This window comes from Girardinichthys multiradiatus, chromosome 6 (assembly GCF_021462225.1).
Source record: "Girardinichthys multiradiatus isolate DD_20200921_A chromosome 6, DD_fGirMul_XY1, whole genome shotgun sequence".
Lineage (NCBI taxonomy): Eukaryota > Metazoa > Chordata > Actinopteri > Cyprinodontiformes > Goodeidae > Girardinichthys > Girardinichthys multiradiatus.
This window is the reverse complement of record NC_061799.1, coordinates 17,961,671-17,981,045: the sequence shown is the minus strand read 5'-3', so window position 1 is coordinate 17,981,045 and position 19,375 is coordinate 17,961,671. Positions and strand designations below refer to the sequence as shown.

General features: G+C 38.4%; 1 protein-coding gene across 3 annotated transcripts in view; it reads right to left on the bottom strand.

The window, feature by feature from the left end:
- Positions 1-7,033: 7,033 nt before the first annotated feature.
- Positions 7,034-19,375, bottom strand: part of LOC124870596 (integrin alpha-6-like) — a 32,090-nt gene continuing 19,748 nt past the window's right edge. For 2 of the 3 annotated variants that reach the window (XM_047369398.1, XM_047369400.1), the window contains 17 exons: positions 18,718-18,845; positions 18,542-18,631; positions 13,096-13,157; positions 12,772-12,941; positions 12,546-12,689; positions 12,330-12,445; positions 12,018-12,174; positions 11,846-11,929; positions 11,676-11,755; positions 11,478-11,555; positions 11,295-11,397; positions 11,002-11,169; positions 10,365-10,466; positions 10,173-10,283; positions 9,552-9,650; positions 8,487-8,612; positions 7,034-7,729 (listed from right to left, as the gene is read on the bottom strand). In XM_047369398.1, the coding sequence (XP_047225354.1) occupies positions 7,565-7,729; positions 8,487-8,612; positions 9,552-9,650; positions 10,173-10,283; positions 10,365-10,466; positions 11,002-11,169; positions 11,295-11,397; positions 11,478-11,555; positions 11,676-11,755; positions 11,846-11,929; positions 12,018-12,174; positions 12,330-12,445; positions 12,546-12,689; positions 12,772-12,941; positions 13,096-13,157; positions 18,542-18,631; positions 18,718-18,845 (1,983 nt within the window). In that variant the 3' untranslated portion in view covers positions 7,034-7,564. Of the gene's footprint in view, positions 7,730-8,265; positions 8,338-8,486; positions 8,613-9,551; positions 9,651-10,172; positions 10,284-10,364; positions 10,467-11,001; positions 11,170-11,294; positions 11,398-11,477; positions 11,556-11,675; positions 11,756-11,845; positions 11,930-12,017; positions 12,175-12,329; positions 12,446-12,545; positions 12,690-12,771; positions 12,942-13,095; positions 13,158-18,541; positions 18,632-18,717; positions 18,846-19,375 lie in introns of all 3 variants that reach the window. The other variant, XM_047369399.1, reaches the window with a different exon arrangement.

The following is a 19,375-nucleotide window of genomic DNA, read 5'->3' as shown; positions in this document are numbered from 1 at the left end:
TTATGGGCAAATGTCTCAAATTCCATAATATTGCTAGGGTTGAGTGCTGCAACTGCCTTTTTTAAATCCCACCTGCTATTTTCAACAGAGTTCAAGACAGACAACTATGATGGACACTCTTGTATATTCCAGGACATATTTTGAAACCAAACCTTGGTGAACTCTGAGCTATGCTTGGGATGTTCTGCTTAAAGCTCCAGTTTCAAATGCTAGAGGAAGCAAAGCTGCCCCAGAGCATCACTAACCCACCACCATGCTACACTGTAGGCAGGTTGTTCTTTTTAGAGTAAACTTCACTCTCCCTCCTCCAGACATGGATTAGGAAAAGCCCACAGGTTTGATTCATGTCTCTACAAAACAGAATCCCAAAAGCTCTTTGGATAATTTATTATAGTTGTAGACAAACTGCAGCTGAACTGTGTCAGTAGTGCTGAACATCATGGAGTTCAGGCATGGAGCCTTTCAGCATTTAGCACGTTATTATAGAAGTGAAACCCCTGTGGTTGCTGCCACAAGTCATGCTTTGGGGTTTTGCAGACTGTTGAGGGTTTTTGTCCATCTGCCTCCTCTGGGATCAGGTGACAGTCTTTGAAAATTTCATATTTCTGCTTCGTTCAGGTGGCGCAGCCACTGTTCCTTTAACTTTAAACTTGTGAATTATGTTTCCAGCTGAATGTCTCTTAAATGCCTTAAATGTTTCATCACTTGGAACAGTCAGCACCTTTGCTATCCTTTTGTAGCATTTTCCTTTATTTTCTCCTATGAAAGTATTAGACAATACTCTTGGCTGAGCCATATTTCTGACATGCAACGATAAAGCACAAGTGACAGTCACAGGATTTGAGGTTTACTATCTTAAGCACATCTGATGCAAGTAATGAAGCTCTTAATGGGCTGCATCAGGTGTACCTGACTGGTAATTGTGAGCTTTTATGTAGAATACAACAGAGTTATATATAGTGATTCATCATTGTATGTTACACTGTACTGTTGGATGATCTGCATTGTCAGTGCAAAGATTCAACTATTGGTGTATCCTCATTTATAAAGCTAACCTTGGCCTTTTCCCCTTGTATCTTACACTATCCAGAAAAGTGTAGGATCTTGCTACATTTGTTCACAAAATCTGTTCCTATTGATGAGACCAAGGGCTCGCAAACTCTTTGGCCCTTGTGCATGGAATCAGCTCCAGAATGAGTTACATTTAAAGGAACCTGTTTCTCTGAGTGAGTTTAAACAAATGCGAAACATTTTAGATAGACAATGATCTGAAAGCTTTGATTGATGAATAATTTGACTTAATGAATATTTTATTGGACCTTTCGATATCTTGGTGATGACTGGTGTTTCATAATTTCTGAACTTTTATGAAATGTCTTTTAGTGCTGTTTTTGACCAGGTCACCCTTGTAAATGACATTTTAAAACTTAATAGGTATTTCCTGGTTAAATAAAGTTATAATAATAATAACACTGACAATGCAGCAGTCATTGGAAGTAGGATGTAGTGTTGAATTTGGATAATATTTAGATAAATTTCAACTGCTATTGTAAAATGTTCTCATTCCAAACACCTTGAATATTTTAAAATTTTCTAGTAAATCTAATTTGCGGTGAGGGTTTAAAAATGTTGGTGCATTAGTCTATTATTAAAACAATGATCTAGAGCAGTGGTGCCTAAGTCCAGTCCTAGAGAGCTATTATCTTGCAACTTTTGAACACATCCCTGCTCCAACACACCTGATTTAAATGGCAGAATTCCCTCATCAGCACATATTCAGCTCTCCAGATGCCTGGTAATGAGCCATTCATTTGATTCAGGTAGGTTGGAGATAATAGCTGCAAGATTTAAAAGTTGCAAGATAATAGCTCTTGAGGACAGGACTTGGGCAGCACTAATCTGGAATTGGGAGAGAGCGAGTAAAATATATTATAATTTTGGCAAACTAACAGGATATTTATAAATATTCAGAAACTATTGTCAGATATTGCCAGTTATTCAAAGTTTAAAATAGATTTGAAGTGACCAATCATTTAGGCATTTATAGTATAACATAGGATCGCCACAACTCCTGTGTTTTCGCTCATGATTGATTAGGATGAGTAACAAAATGAGAAAATGTAAATGTAAGACAAAAGAGAGCTAAAAAATCTGGACATTAATAAACTCTCCTGAATAAAATATTTTTCTTCAGATGTCAGATCCACATTTTGTCCTTGTAAGACAGTATTTTAGCAGATGTTGTTGGCTTTGTCCACGCAGTGAAAGAGAAGGAAGTGAGAGATGGATAAAAAAATCTACTCATACTGAGGTGTAAAAGTCAGAAATAACTGTGGAAAAAGGCAGAGGAACTGCAGAGATTGGAAAGATCTTGAGAAAAAAACAGTTTAACTCTTTATTTAGCAGACATTAAAAACATCAGTTTAGTATCAGACATTTCATCTTGACCAAAACAAACTTTATGTATTAAATGTATGAGTAGGATGCAGTATTAACAGAAGGACCCTATGTAACCGACTGAAGCCAGTAACAGCTCTTTTATATCAATCTGTTGTTTCTCCTTTCAGTCTCATCCGTTCTCGTCTGTTGTCTCCTGGGGTCTATGTGTTCTAGTGAGAAGTGAAACAGCGTGGCTGTGTCATCTTGTTCTCTGCTATCTAAAAGTCAAAGGTCGGCTGAACAGCCACAGCTACAGGCTGGGCATTAATCTACTGATGTTCCCTCGTGATTTAGGAAAGGAGAAGTGTTCAAATCTGGTAAAGGAAAATAAAAAAATATTAACTAACGAACTCGGAACCTGCAACACCAGTTTATTAAATTACAGTTACATTATTCATACCTTAGATGTTCCCACAATTTAAAACATTACCAAACATGTATATGTATTTCATTGAGACTTTTGTGTGATAAAACAACACTAAGTAGTGTGTAATTGTTAAATGATTCTCCAAATGTTTTAAGAATATAAATTGGAGAGGTATGGCTCGTATTTGCAGTCAGTCCCCCTGCAATAACACTTTGGAGAGCCACCTTTCACTGCAATTCCAGTAGAAAGTCCCTTGACATATATATGTCTCTACCTGTTTTGCACATATAAGACATATAGCAATATTGCTCTGGCTGTATGTTTAGTGTTGTTGTCCTGCTGGAAGGTAAACCTTTGCTACTGTCTCAAGTCCCCTGCATGTTTTCTGAAAGGATTTTAATGTATTTAACTCCCTCCATCTTCCTTTAAGCTCCTACTAGCTTCACTGTAGCTGCTGAATAACAGCATCCCCAAAGCATGATGTTGCCACCACCATGTTTCACCATGAGGATGGTAGGTTTAGGGTGATATGCAGTGTTAGTTTATCATCACACATGGCATGATTTCAGGAAACGTGGATGTTACAGATTTCAGTGATTTGTTGTGGCAAATCTTTACTTGGATTTCTTATGGCATTCTTTTCACAATTACTTTTTTCTTGCCACTCTTACAAATAAGCCAGATTTGTAGGGAGCCTGACTAGTAGTTGTTCTGTCAACAGATCGTCCCACCTGAGCTGTAAATGCTAAAGGGTAAATGGCCTGCACTTGTATAACGCTTTATCCTGTAACCGGCAACCCACCGGTTACAGGATGAACCCCTATCACCTGAGCCACCGTCACCACAGAGCTGTAGATGTATTGGCCCCAGAAAAAAACAAAAAAAACATTGAAGTATTTGGATGACATATAATAAAATGTGAAAAAGTTCAGAAGAGCTGTGTCATGTGTACTGCTCTGTGTACAGCCTGTTCTGCAGCTGAAAAAAAAACAAAAAAAAAACCCTCAGGTGCTGAAGAAGAGTCACTCAGGAGTTGAAAAGGCTGCGCCCAGACTCGCCTGAGCCACAGCCCTTTTTTGTTATTAAAGCTGCTACTCAAGGTACAGGAGCACAAAAAAGGTGGGTGGAACACAGTGAGGTGTATGGCAAAACATGCTTCTATCACTTTTAGGATGATGATAGACTCCTTACCTAAATTTATTTTTTAAAACTTTTCTTGAGTACTAGGTACATTTAAAGGTAAATTATTTCAATTTGTGAATCAAATACAATTTCTGAAGAATTGGTGCTAAGAACAGTTGAAAAGCATAAATACCATGAACAGATGACCCATAAGTGCTGCTGTCATAAATCTGGAATAAGGACTACACAGTGAGACGAGACACAAGCTGAAAAATGTGTTTTGCTCAGAAGTAGAAAGCTTTCTCTTTAAACACATTTAAGACTGCATAGCATGGATGCAGCAACAAACTGAAATGTTGGCACTTCCTGTAATTGTTTTCTGCCTACTCTCATACACAACCATCTTCTACAAAGTCTGAGACCTGAGGAAATGGAAGAAGCACCTAAGTCAGACAGAGAACTGAGTAGCATGATTGCTTACGTTAAGTAAAGTCACTTTTAAATTTTCAGTCAATAGAATGAAAAACCTTTCTTTTAAATACATTTGTGTGCATTCTGAATGCAACAGTTTAATCAAGGTAATGTCAGCGTACTGCAGCAAACTAAGCTGGTTCTTCTCTGCAGCATTCACATCATGTTCCTGTATTTCCAATTCAGAGCCTCCGTTTATTAGGCTGCTGCTTGCAAAGCTACCAGCTGCAGGAATTAGCTGGATTTTGTAACAAGAATCTCTTTCTTTGTTGAACTCTTTAATTGCCCCGCATATTTTGATTTATACCCTTCAGCTTCTGAGCAGCTTCCACAGCACCAGACTTGGCTTCTCAAATGAAACACGTTTTCAGATGCTCAGACCTGTTTTTGCCTGTCATAATGTTCTCACATTCATAGTAATCTCCATGCGCTCTGACAAGCTCATGCATTCCTTGACCTCATTCAACCTTGAACATTTCCAGGGTTCCCAAAGTTGTGTTGTCTCATCTCAAATATCCTTTTGCTAGTCCACCTATTACAAGACTCCCTTTGGTCAATTTAGGAGCAGGGGATGGGCTCAAGGGAGCAGTGAAGAGTGGGTGCAGTAAAACAAGCAAAACAGTTAATGAATAAATGACAATAGCAAACAGTTCAGATTTACACACCCTGGCCATTTTATTAGGTATACCTTGCTAGGCCCCTTCGGTTTTCAGAGCCTCCTCAAATTCTTCATGGCATAGATTCGACAATTTGTCTGAAACATCACTCTGAGATTTTGGTCCATATTGATATAATAGCATCATACAATTGATGCGGATTTGTCGGCTGTACTTTACTTTGTCTGTTTACATAAAGTTTGTCACCATAGCCACAGCCAATGTCTCTGACATCATGTTCTCAGCACTGGTCTTTCAAGGGGTCCAAGGGGAAACGTCTTCAACCAGATGAGGTTTGTGAATGGGTCCAGGGGAGGCACCTCCTCCTACTTTCCAAATGGTTCCTTGTGGACACTACTGTACCATTTCAAATTTCTATAGTCTGGAGTTGTACAAAAGCCCTACTTGCCTTAAGGGTCCATAAAGAAACAACAAAGATGACACTGAATGCATTGTCATAATTTTGTACATACCAAGTTAAATATAAACCTACTTATGTGTGGAAGAGCTGCTTCCATTCACCACTGCTAATGTTTTTACACAACCAATGCACAATTGCTTGCATAGTTTTTTTGACCCAGAGCGAACATTTACATTGTGTGGAATTTGTAATAATTCATGCTTGATCCTTTATCTTCTCTAGACCCCTTTCAGATCATCGTGTGGAACTGTGAATACCGATCAAATGAAGGGTCTGGACATGAAATGAAAGAGTCTCAGAAAATGTGAATATTACAAAGAACATTTTGGACTTTAAACAGAAATGTCGGGTTTTTGAAAACCATTTGCATTTAGTACTTGCTTGGGCCTCCTTTTGCATGAACCATTTGCTTCCCATTCACAGCTGAATGCTCTGAAAGCCCACACAGCCTGTGCTCCTACCAAATCCTCTTGTGTATGACAAAATAGGCGTGTAGTTTGGTGCTTATGCTGGAACAATGATTTGAAAGAGGTTCGAGTTATATATTGTTGAAGACAAGCAGAAACTCATGAAAAGAACTGAAATTTACCACATATAGGAATGTTAGGAGGTTATTGGCTTAAAAGCAAAAAACAGACATCCTGGTAACAGGAGGAAAAGGACTTGGTAAGGATGGAGCCAATAATGAAGAGTAGGAATCTTGAAGATTTTGCATCATAGGAGGTGACTACATGTAATCATACAGATAAAAAAGCTATTTAGAGGGCTGCCCAGGGTTTCACTGTATGTGCAGTTTAGTGGTGTCGCTCCCTCTTGCAAGAATAAGAAAATCCTAAAAGACATTCTGCTCTCCAGCAAACATTTTCTTTTTCAACACATTTTTATCTCAAATCTTCCAAATAAAATGTTTATTACAATTTTTTACAAGTGGTCATTTAGACGTGACAAATTACAGAAAGACTAGACTTACCACAGTGCACTTTTAAATACCTAGGTAGGGTGTCAGTTTGTTAGGTTGCCAATGAACTGCTTTCAGACACACTTTCTCCTGACTTTCTTCTACTTAGTGAACAAACCTTCCCATTATGGACTAACATTTGACGTAAAGATATATTTCCGGACATCCATGATGGAAATTAATACTACTATTGTGAACTACACTCTTGAACACAACTGTGAAGAAAAAGCTGTTAAGTAGTTAAAAATAGGGCTGCATGGTGGCGCATTTGGTAGCACTGTTGCCTTGTGGCGAGAAAGTCCTGGGTTTGACTCCCAACTGGGGTCTTTCTGTATGGAGTTTGCATGTTCTCTAGGTACTCCAGCTTCCTCCCACAGTCCAAAAACATGACTGTTAGGTTAATTGGTCTCTCTACATTGCCCTTAGTTGTGAATGAGTGTGTGCATGGTTGTTTGTCCTGTGTGTCTCTTTGTTGCCCTGCGATGGGCTGGTGACTTGTCCAGAGTGTACCCCGCCTCTCGCCCGTAGACCGCTGGAAATAGGCACCAGCTCCCAAACGACCCTGTACGGAAGAAGCGGGTATAGAAAATGGATAGATGGATGGTTAAAAATATTTATTAAGAAAGCATTTTATTCCCCGTCACATTATTTTGTAGCTGAGTGTGGCACAATGACTTTTGTTGTGGCCTGGTAAAGGTTCTCAGTTTGCACATAAGATACAGAATACGTACAATCTGAGACAGAGGAAACAGGTCAATGGCTAGGACAGACTTTTTAGAATGGAAAATGGATTTCTATGTTATGTTTTGTGTAAGTTGCAAAACTCTTCCACCTTGATAAACAAAAGCAAAATGTTCCATGCAAGAATAAATACAAACAGTTCAAGTCAATAATTGTACAAATAATTATGATACAGTTTCTAACTACCAAGTCTCCAGTCAACACTGAATGTACCAAATAGGCTCAAAATGCTCATTGCGGTCCCTTAACAACAGTGTTTGATCCAGTATTTAGTCCTTCAGACTTATTTAGTTTGTATCTCAATAGTATCAGTCCTCAATGTGCAAAGGCAAGGCAGCCAGAATTTGAGATTCTGATGATCTATCAATAAGCAATAGATTTCTTTGCTGTTAAGAATAGTGGTCCTTGTCATGCCAAGTTGACATCCATGGCTTCTTTTCCAGGTTGCCCCAATTGGCCTTTGTAGAATTAACCAGTCTCTCTTCCCGTCTGATCCGAACAGCACTGTAACTGGGAACCTTGTCTTCATATTTGGCCCGATTAAAAAAGCCACACTGCAGACACATATAGCAAAGTCAGTAAATTCTTTATGAAAATGTTTTTGTTTTTTTAAAACCCAGAGAAAGCAAAGCAGATGCTGATTGTTGTGCTTTAATAAAATAAATCAATTGAGAGGGCTAGATGAACCACCTGTGACCCTCTCTGGAGAAAGGAACTGTTGAAATAGCCCTGTTATTTAAGATTGAGAGTAAAAACCATCAGACCAAGTGACTGAATGTTCAGTAACAACAAAACAAGAAAAACAGAAAAGATCAGTAAGTGCAGATCAGCCCCAATGATATTTTTTAAAGCAACAGGTAACCCAGTCATTGCTTATCAGCCATTGCCTTGGCCATGCAAGTAAAATGATGCACACATTATCATGTGTGAAAACCTTATTTGCCTTCAGTCAGTGCCTATATTAGTATTTCTATCACAGAGTAAGAATTGCCCATTGCTTGCTTTACCAGAAAGCAGCACTTTTACAGCAAGATGGAGCAAGAGGGAAAAAGTTTAATATCTGACAGACCCAGTAATTTTACCCTCTCACTTTTTATGCATTTGATGTCAGCTTCTCTTTTTCTGATGGATCCTCTTTATTCTTTTTCTCAAAGACTCCACACTGAGGAGAGGCAAATCATTAGAAATGTGTTTGTTCACTGTGCCTGCAGTTGTTCTGCTGATTGTGGTAAGAGACCAAGAAGTGGTCAAAATAAAAATTACACAAATATTAGGACAGAGGGAGGCATCTTTCTTTTCCATCACCCCTACCTTCCAAAGAAGAAAAGCCAGCAGCCCCAACAACAACAGGCCGAGCAAGATGGACAGCACGATGATCCACCAAGGCACTCCTCCATACTGAGCAGCACGCCTCTCTGGAAACACTGTCAGTCTGACCTAAAAAACAAAACAAATAATAAAAAAAAACCATCAGTTTTACTAATAATTATGGGTTATTTGAATAAAGCAGCAAATACTCTCTAAAATATTACACTGTTCAATCTATCTCATCTTCTTCTACTTCTCTCATTTTCAGTGAAATGAAGAAAGGATAAATAAAGCCTCTTTGCACTATATACATCTCATTGTTTGAATCTGCTTAGATGCTAAATGTGAACTCTGTGATCATGTTTTCTTAGTTTTGAAACATCCTGTTTAGCTGCAGAGCTGTGTAATAGACTCATCCTTTTTTTCACACACAGGGACATCACCATCAATCAGCGTAAATCCATCTGATAAAGGAGACGTGCTTTAATTAGTTTTGGTTGGGTTTTATTTGTGAGGTTACCTCCGTCCAATAACCTGGAGGACTTGACTGTATTTGTACATTTTCACTGAGACAGAGGATCAGCTCTGTAATTTTAGCCTATTTCTGAGGAAAATATTGTTATTTTACTGTAAAATCTTTATTGATAAGACAGTTAAGATTTGAATTTGTACAACAAGGTATTTCGTTGTTATTCAAAGTTCTTCAAAGGAAGCTGGAATCAGACAATACCAGTATTAACAGATCCAACCTTTACAAAATCGCTGATTAAAAAGGGCATAAAAACCGCAGACTGTTGCATCTTCATTCACAATATAAACATTTATATAGGAATTCTTATGCCTGTTCACAACTGACCACAATTTAAAAACCTTTTAATATTTCTATGTTTGCTGCTGATGTACAAAGTCAAAATTAGTTAAAGAGCTATTCAAATGAAACAGAATCAACACGATTTAAGACTTTTTTTTTTATATAAAACTGTATGTAATGTAATAAAAGAAGAAAATCAACTGTTTTGCCTAAAATCTACTGTTCTTAAAATATGTTTTTACCATTGCAGCAATTACCTGAGTCTCGGCATTCTTCAACTCTGTGTGCATCGTGGCACTATCAACATGCAGAAAAGCCTTCACCATCACCTCCACATGATGTAACTTGGGGTAATCCTGTTTATAGGGAAAGGTGAAAAACTGGTTAACGCTGTTATAGGTGTTTATAAAAATTATGAAAAAACACTGACTTCTGTCATCTTTGTTTCTTTAATCAGCAAATTTCCAAGATAATTTTTGTTAAAAACAAAACTAAAATGTTTCTTTATTTCAGTTACTTCCATCGCACTCAATCAAAACCTTATGAGGTTCCCTCACAAACAGCAGCTACAATTTTAATTAAAGTGAAAATGATGTTTTATGTGAATGCTAAAACTTACAAATTTGAAAAATAAAAAAAAGTAAGCTCAGATAAAATTTTGTCATATTACATTATTCTTATTTGGCATCTTCAGTATATCAATCTAGCCCTCTTTACTTTTGCAGTACTACAAATATACAAATTAACCATGTTAAATAATACAAAGTTAAATGTAACTATGTTTTAAAAATGGTTTCTTTCTCAAAAAGCAGATCAGAGTTGCAACCCGTCTCAAACCCACATAAAGAAGTTGAGTTAAAAAGGTGCATCTCGTTTACCTCTATGAAGGTGCTATTCCACAGTCGGGAGTACAGAGTGATAACTGCGTTACTGTCCAGGCCGCGCAGGGGGCACTTTATTGTCACACATGTTGCTTTATTGTCACATGACTGTAAACACACAGAACACAGTTACAATGCTGGAGCCTGCAAATAAAACATAAAGATGAAAAAATTGTTGTATTGCGTTACCAAAGTTTCAAATTCCTTTTTCTCAACTAGGCGTGAAAAAGTGTAATCAATTCCTCCCTGGGTGCTACCTACTGCTCTTCTCATTCTGGTGTTAATTGGATCCTTGAAGCAAAGCAAAGCAGAGCAGAGCAGAACTTTAACCAGTTGTTGCACATGTTAACATCTGCGCCTGTCAATAGAACATACCTTTGCAAAAGTATTCATACTACTTGAACCTTTTCACATTTTGTTACATTATATCCACAAACATAAGTGTATTTTATTGGGATTTTTGTATGATAGAAGCACAGAACTCTAAAGTAAAGAAGAAATAATACATGTTTTCCTCACTTTCAAATGTAAATACAATTTAGGTGCGGCGTGCATATGTATTCAGCGCTTTTTACTCTATTACCACTAAATAGAAACGGATGCAATCAATTTCCTACAAAAGGCGATTACTTAGTAAATGTATGTAATTTATCCCAGTGTAAATACAGCTGTTCTGTAAGGGCCTAAGAGGAAAGGAAGAACAGGAAATATGAGGAAAAATGTGCTCTACTCAGATAAGATCTAAACAAAACGTTTCGTACTTGTAAAAATTAAGTGTACAAAGACTTTTGCAAGACATGGTAAATCTGTAAGCATATTTACCTACCAGGTTTAGAAGGTTCTCTTCGTTGGGCGTACAATCTATTTGCTCCACTCCTGTGGAGCTGATCTTCATCAGGTAGAGCAGCCACTTTCCATCCTTTGTAAACTTTGGCCACTCTATTTGAAGGGTGGCAGTTCCAAGGTCTGTCAATCTCTTTCTCAAGTTGATTATCTGTCATTGGTAGATAAAAGCATTACCTTTCAAACCGGTTAAAAAGAATATTAGTTAAGTTCAGTTTATTGTTATAATAAATACAAATTGTGTGTAGGACAGACAAGCAGCTTCCCTGTACTCACCCTGAACTGATGGGTGATGGCGCTGCCAATGTCGCTTTCAGTCTTCATGGCTGTCTCACCTTTGACATCCCCAGAAAAGTAAACCTGAGACGGTTGGACTTGTCTGATAGGATGGCAATGCACAATCATTTGCCTGAATCAGTATAAGTGTGCGTGTTTTTTGCAAATGTTCAAAATCCTTACCCAGATAAGGACAGCTGCAACACTATGGCCACCTTTGCTTTTGCCTTTACAGGCATAAGATTCTGCTGGTTACTCGTCCTGTAAAATTCACACATTGATCAACTGAAGATCAGGCATTTGCAAAAGGAGGTGAACTGCTGAATCAGGAAGTGGAGTCAGAGTCGTTCAACAATTGGTGAGGCAGAGTCAGATACTTACGTTTGTAATTTAAGTTCAACCTCCAGTTCAGTGGTGTTGAAAGATATGCCAGCTGTACCCAAAATAAGGTAGAAGACGGTCTATAAACACATACATAAAATATAGTATTCTATGTGTTAACAATATGCTTTAATGAAGTTAAAACATATTTAAACAAAGCATCTTCTCACCACTGAGTTGTGTTTGAATGGGTTCCCAAGCTCACAGTCAGCCATAGATCCATTTTGATTTGCTACGCAGGTGACTTGTAGCTCCTGCAGTTGATAATAAATCACACACAGAACCCTAAATGTGAACCTTGTGTTGTATGGCCCAAAAAGTGTTAGGGAATATGCTACTCACCTCTGGTGAGACACGGTAAGCAGAATAGGTCAATGAACTGGGGAAGTTAGCAATTACAGAAGCTTCATATGCGTCATCTCCATTTAGATTGGTCACCGTCACCTCCAAGGCAATGTCTTTTTGGCTGCTTAGTGAGATCACCGGCACGTCATTCTCTCTTTAAAACAGAGTGATTTATGAGTCCATATGCTGATGAGATGCAATGTAAACAGTCTCATCTATTTCACTGCGAAGGGCAACATATTCTCTCTTTCTAGCATGGGGCAGAGCAGTCATGCAACATAACAAACAAGAATGAGAATATCCTCTTACATCTTCAAAGGAGTGAACGTATCTTCATCAGTTGTTCTGTAGCCATAGCGATATTGCACCAACAGGTTGCTTTGACACACATCATCATTGCCACATCCCTCTTTAAAAAAGTCCACCTGCAAACACGTTACATGAGGACAGTCAAATGCGACATGTGCAACATTACAATAACAGAGGGTTTTTTATTAACTAATTTACAAGTTTCTGTAAACACACCTTTTTTCTAGTTATCTCTGCATCATTGGGATCGAGGACAGGTGAAAGCTGCGAAGTTTGGGCCTGTCTACGTTTACGGTTAGCATCTTGAATATTCACAGAAACATCAACAGGGATCGCCCGTAGCTTGTCTTTAATATTTTCCTGTAATAGGGAAACATTACACAAAGTGTTTTCCAACCCATGGTTTACTTTAATATCAAATCAATTTTGAAAGAAACACTACCTGTACAGCAAGTTGACGTATAACACACTGTTCCTTTCCTTTTGTGTCTATGGTAATGGTCCCTTTGGATTTAGAGTTATTATCAGAGCCTGAAGGTTCTGTGAAAATTGCCCTCGGTACAAGATTGTTTTTCCTGCGGTCAGCATCTACCTCCAGAGAGTAGGCCACCTCTTTATAGGACAGGAGAGGGTACCCAATGTAAGATAAATCGGTGAATAATAAAAGTTGGGTTAAAAGGTTTTGGAGTTTGTACAAAAAAAGAACACAAAAGAATAATACAATCTTTCTTAAATCTGCTAAAAGTAACAATATTTCTCAGCTTACTTAGTCTTGGAGCATAGTTGATTGGGTTAGCAGTGTAGCTGAAACACGTCTTAACTTTCAAGCTGTGGACACAGAGCAGTTTAACCACAATCAGAACCAGCAAACATCTGACAAGTATATTGTTTTTTTAAGATTTAGAAATGGTCAAAAATAAAAAGCATAACAGCTCAAAATAATAATATAGTCATGATTTATAATAATCTTTTACACATCACTTAAGCTTCCATCTTTCAGTTTGAACCTCTAGTTAACAAACACAGACCTAAAGGTATTATTACCAATCAACAGATTAGGTGTTGAAAGGTGACAGTAGAAGGATCGGGTATGAAAGGAGCATTCATGGATAATTTACTCTATTTTTCTCTAGGCAGCAGTACATGAGAGAAGTTCAGACACATTTTCATCAGTTATCTCCTCCTGAGATTCCAGAAGTGTTCTTATGCCTGAAACAATATATAATCGTATAACCATAAATAAAAATACCACTTAAAGACTCAGTACCTTAATTATTGGTACTTCAAAAATTTCAGATAGAGTAAGTCTAATCAATCCTTCTTTCTTTTTATCATCACTTGCGAACAACACACTGACAGACTACTACTAACCCTAAGTGTTCTTTCTTTAAACAAGAACCTAAGGCTAAACCAGATTTCAGGAACCTGACTCTCATCTCGCTTTCTACACACATGGACAGAAACTGCTCCATTGTGTGTTCATTGAGGTAATGTCTTGATAAAGCCAACAAAACCACACTGTTCTCAACTCTATAACCATACCTTGAAGTCCTCAACACCATAAACAGAACTGGTGACATGGGGCTGCTCTGTGACCAAAATCTAAGCACAGGTCTAGTTTTTGTTATATACAGAACACACCACGTATAGTCCTGGTTAACCTAAAAAACTCAGATTGCATTCCTGGTTTGGGAGTTTGCAGCTTGTTCTTGACACATCATCTGTCCGGAACCTACGTCTTGTGTGCTGTCTGAAAACTACTACTGTCCACAAAACAGGACAGGTTCAGACTGCAATTAACAACAAGGTCTGCAGAGAGGATCATCAGGGCTGACCTTCCCTTCATCCCGGACTTGTACAGGTCTAGGGTCAGGAAAAGGGCAGCCAATATCTCTGCACATAAGTGGATGCTGCGTAAATATTGTGTTGAAGCTAAAAAGGACTGGGATGAAGGAATACCTTTAGTCTTGTTTGCAGCTAAGAATTCACTCAAGAATCTCTATGGATTATTATTCCGGCTGAGTTGGTGTTTGGTTATACACTTTGTAGTCCTATTAAAATCCTCAAAGAGAAACTCCTAGAGGTAAACGGTTCTTCCCAGGAGAACATTTTAGACTACGTTTTTAAGTTCAGAGAGAAACCCCACAACTCACGTGCATTTGCAAGAAAAACACTGTGATTCTTAGAAGTCCATGAAACCGTATCATGACTGCTCTGCCATGTCACGTTGCTTTGTAGTTGGCAACAAGGTCCTAGCATTGCTACCAATTCCTGGTTCAGCTCTTTCTGCCAAATTTGACCCAGGCTCCCCCATAAACTTCAAAATGTGTATATTCTACCCTCCATTAGTTTCTCAGCACTTATTGTGACAGATTACCCTGAATCAGCTAAAGAAGATGCCTTGAAATTACGTCCCATTTCTTGTCAACGTCCACGGCTGCCAAACTCTGAGATGTTGAAGGTACAACCTAACCAGCTTTCAGATCTAACTGGGGATCAAAGGAATGATATTATCACCTTAGTTACCATTTTCCAAGACTGTTCAATGCCAACACAGACCTCAGTCCTTGAGCATGATATTGATGTTGCTGGTGCCAAGCCAGTAAAGCAGCATCTTTAAAGAATCAATCCAGTGAAAAGAGCTTTGATGAAAAGTGAGACAGACTATACAAGGATTTGCTAAGCAAAGCACCAGCCCCTAGAGTTCACCATGTCTCTCAGAGACTAAGTCCAATGGTTCACATCGTTTTATAACAGATTTCCGAAAGGTTAATTCTGTTACAATCATCGACTCCTATCCACTTCCTCATGTGAACGTTTGTGTCGATACCATTGGCAATGCCCAGTGTGTAAGTAAGTTGAACCTCTTAAAAGGATATTGGCAGGTGCCACTAAATGACCGAGCATCAAAGATTTTTGCATTTGTAACACCAGACCTGTTCTTGCAATATACAGTGATGGCTTTTGGTATGTGTAATGGACCAGCCATCTTTCAACGCTTGGTTACCACTGTTCTGTCGAGGTTACCAAATTGGTACTTCTTACCTGGGTTGAACACATGAATGTATTAAACCACGTGTTCGCCTGCTTGCTGATGTGCCTCTTACTCTGAATCTGGAGTGTAACTTTGGAAAAGCAACTGTCACCTAACTAGGTAGAGAGGTTGGTCATGGGCAGGTATGTCCAGTTGAAGTGAAAATATCACGTCTTTGAGTTTCCAGCCCCTGACACTAGAAAAGCCCTTTGACGTTTTCTTGGCATGGCTAGTTATTACGGAAACTTCTGTCGAAACGTTTCTACAGTAGTTCATCCATAGGATGTAGATTTTGTGTGGACCCCTGAATGTCAGCATGCTTTTGAAAATGTGAAATCTCTATTTACTCATTCACCTGTACTCTCTTCCCCAGACATGTCTAAAACATTCAAACTTGAGGTGGATGCTAGTGCTGTGGGACCTGGAGCAGTTTTATTACAGGAGGGTGAAGACGGAGCCAATCATCCCATTTGTTACTTTTCCTGTAAATTTAACAACAGCCAGCTAAAATACGCCATCATTGAAAAAGAAACTCTGGCTTTGCTTTTAGCACTTAAGAACTTTGAGGTTTACTTGGGATCCAGTCCTGTGCCAGTCACCATATACACTGACCACAACCTACTTGTTATCCTTTCCCGAATGTACAACCACAATCAAAGACTCGTGCGTTGGGCTTTGATTGTACAGGATTACCATCTTGATATTAAACACAAACGGGGTGCAGTCAAGTTCTTAGCGGATACTTTGTCTAGGCTTATGTTCAACATGGACTAATGTTTTTTACGTCCCCTAACCAAGAGGTTAGGGTTTAGGGGGGGAAGTGTTACGGCCGATAGCCTTGTCTGTTTCTTTTTCTTCTTTTTTTTAGCAGGTAACGGTGCAGTTGCACCTTCCTGTTCCTGGTTGGCACTATTTGAAGCCTCTAGCAGAAGTGATTGGATCATGGTTTAGCTTTGACCTGTGTTTTCGTTTAATCTTCTTGTCTAGTTTTTGTTCACTGTATTTTCATGAGCTAGGGTTTGATATTCAAATACTGTTTTGTTTTAAGAGGTCAGGGTTACAGTCCTATTGCAAACCCAGTAAACTTTGTTTGTGATTGCATTTGTTTTCTGAACTTCTGGGGCTTGACTTTTGATTGTTAATTTTTATTTTTTGTTTTAAAAACAGAACTAAACCTTTAACATCTGGTTGTAATGTTATTTCAAGTAATGTTATTTTCAATGTTATTTTCCTTATAGATCTGGTTCCCCTTTGTTTATGTTCTTTAGTTAGTCTCATTGTTTATTTGCTTCAGTTCATTCAGATGTTTTTCTGTTACCTAACTACACTCCCTGCTCACTTTTGTTAATTAGTCACTTACCCTCAGTATTCTTTAGGCTCCCTTCCACCAGCTGCTACTAATCATCTCCCTGATTAGCCTCCTCAGTTCATTGGTCCATTCTCCACTTCCCTCAATATTTATCGTCCACGGTTTTCATTGTTTGTCGCTGGTTCCTCCTGTATACTACCCTGTTTGCTTCTTGGCTCCATGCCTGTATTACTGTCCGGCTTACCCATGTAAGTTGTTCCTGTTTATCATTATTATTAAAAGAAAAGCTCCTTAGCTCACCATGATGCTCGGGAGCGTTTTCCGCACGTTGGTCCAACAAAGACTCAGCATAATATGACAAATACACTTTACAGAGATTCTTGGAAAAAAAACAGACTCGATTATGACACACTGTTTACAGATTCTATAAACTACTCTTTTGTGATCTGCAAATCATTTACTTTATTTGCAAAAATAAAAATGGGAATATTTGTTTAACCAAAAACATTGCTAAATTTATGTCTAATCTCATTTTCATGAACCTCATATTGTGTATCTTGTCCTCTAGTGAGATGGATGTATCCCCAACCCATCAGCATGATTTAGGTAGCCTTGGAACTACTGATGGAAGCACATTACCTTTGGCACCAGATGAAAAAACTCTTAGACTTGTGAATAGCACTACCCTGTGGGCTTGAAAACACCTTGGAAAGCCACTGTTCCTTGACAGAGTGCAGTCCTCCATTCAGAAATGTAGGGTGAAATTCTTTAGTAGTAGCATGTTACAACTCTACACAAAAGCAACAAAATGTTTCCGGACAGCTCAGATGGTCAAAAAGACTGTGGACACATGTTCAGTTTTCAACTGAGGCCATGTTCCTGATTGATATGGAGAAAATGAGAAGGTGGTTTTTAAAAGCTGAAACTAAGATCACAACACCTTGTTGGATGGCAAAGGGATCAATCAGAGCTGAAGGCATGAGTGACTGGCTTATGTACAAAGACAGTGTGGACGAAGACACATTTGTTAGAGGTTCGCTGTTGTTACCAAAAAGGCAGCATCTTGTCTCAAATATTAAATAAGTAAAAACACTGTGAGTCATTGGCTAACCTGCTTGCAGTTTATATACACTATATATTGCCAAACATATTGGGTCACACCACCAAATCAATGAATTCTGGTGTTACATCACTTCCATGGCTGCAGGTGTTGAATGTTTGGTGTCCTGTCCTCAACCTTCTTACGCACCTTTGGGATGAATTAGAGAGGATGCTACAATTCTGCATTTCTCATCTAACTATGAACACAGTCCTAAACCTTGTGGAACATGTTTACACAACAGTCAAAGTTGATATTGCAGGCAACGGTGTATCCATCAACAAAGTGGAGCTTATAGATTTAGAATAGAATGTCATGTACTTGTAAAAGTAGACAGACAAATACCTTCTGCAATATAGTGTATGTCTCAGGTCAGATACTGTATATACTGACTGTTGTTAAGCTAAAGTCATTTGAACATGAATATGGTAACGTACTTTTCTTGCTAAACTTTAGTTATTGATATTTTCATTTGCCATAAAAGACAGTACAATAAAACCTAGTTGTAAACATACGTCTCTACCATCTCTAATGAGTCTGCAGCTTCTATCAAATTCTATATTATGTTTTCTAAATACAATGGACTTGTTAAAAAATACAGGGAAAATAGTTTACTTTGTACTTGTGTCAATAAAGGTTCAAACAATTTCTTTTTTTAAAGAAATAAAGCTTTTGTTTCACTTTGAAGTAGCAACTATTTTTTTAAGAAATGGCATTTGCAGTAAAGGTTCTTCCACAGACTGAAGTAGAGACAATAGAAACAGCCGTACCAGAAAGTGTTGCCACAGTTCTTCTGGCTGAGGTCGATTTTACTTGGTGAAAAAGTGATTTTCTTCTGGATGTTAACAACTGGTCGGGCTCTGTGAAGAAACACTTCAGTGAGCATTCCTGCAACTATGATGAGCAGCACTAGATCAGAGTAATGCATCAACTTTAACTTTCTCACCTATAGACAAAGACAGAGTCTGAGAGGGATCCAACAGCCATGTCTGGATAGGAGTTCCTGTCCAGGTCCATGTTGCCTGCCAAAGAGTAGCCAAACAGGCTAACTCCCGAAGATTTGCTAGACAAGACCTAAAACACAAGCTTTGTTAGGACGTGGGATACCTATATTTGGGATCCAGAGGAATCATCATACAAAATATATACTAATACTAACGGCAACATTTTGAAGACAAAAGACTTGATGGAGGACAAAAACAGCTGCAATGGCAAAGGCACTCATTTAGCATTAAAACTAAGGAAAAACAATACACTGTTAAAAAAATAAAGGGAACACTTAAACAACACAATATAACTCCAAGTAAATCAAACTTCTGTGAAATCAAACTGTCCACTTAGGAAGCAACACTGATTGACAATTAATTTCACATGTTGTTGTACAAATGGAATAGACAACAGGGGGAAATCTTTGGTGATTAGCAAGAAACACTCAATAAAGGAGTGGTTCTGCAGGTGGGGACCACAGACCACTTCTCAGTACCGATGCTTTCAGGCTGATGTTTTGGTCACTTTTGAATGTTGGTGGTGCTTTCACACTCGTGGTAGCATGAGACGGACTCTACAACCCACACAAGTGGCTCAGGTAGTGCAGCTCATCCAGG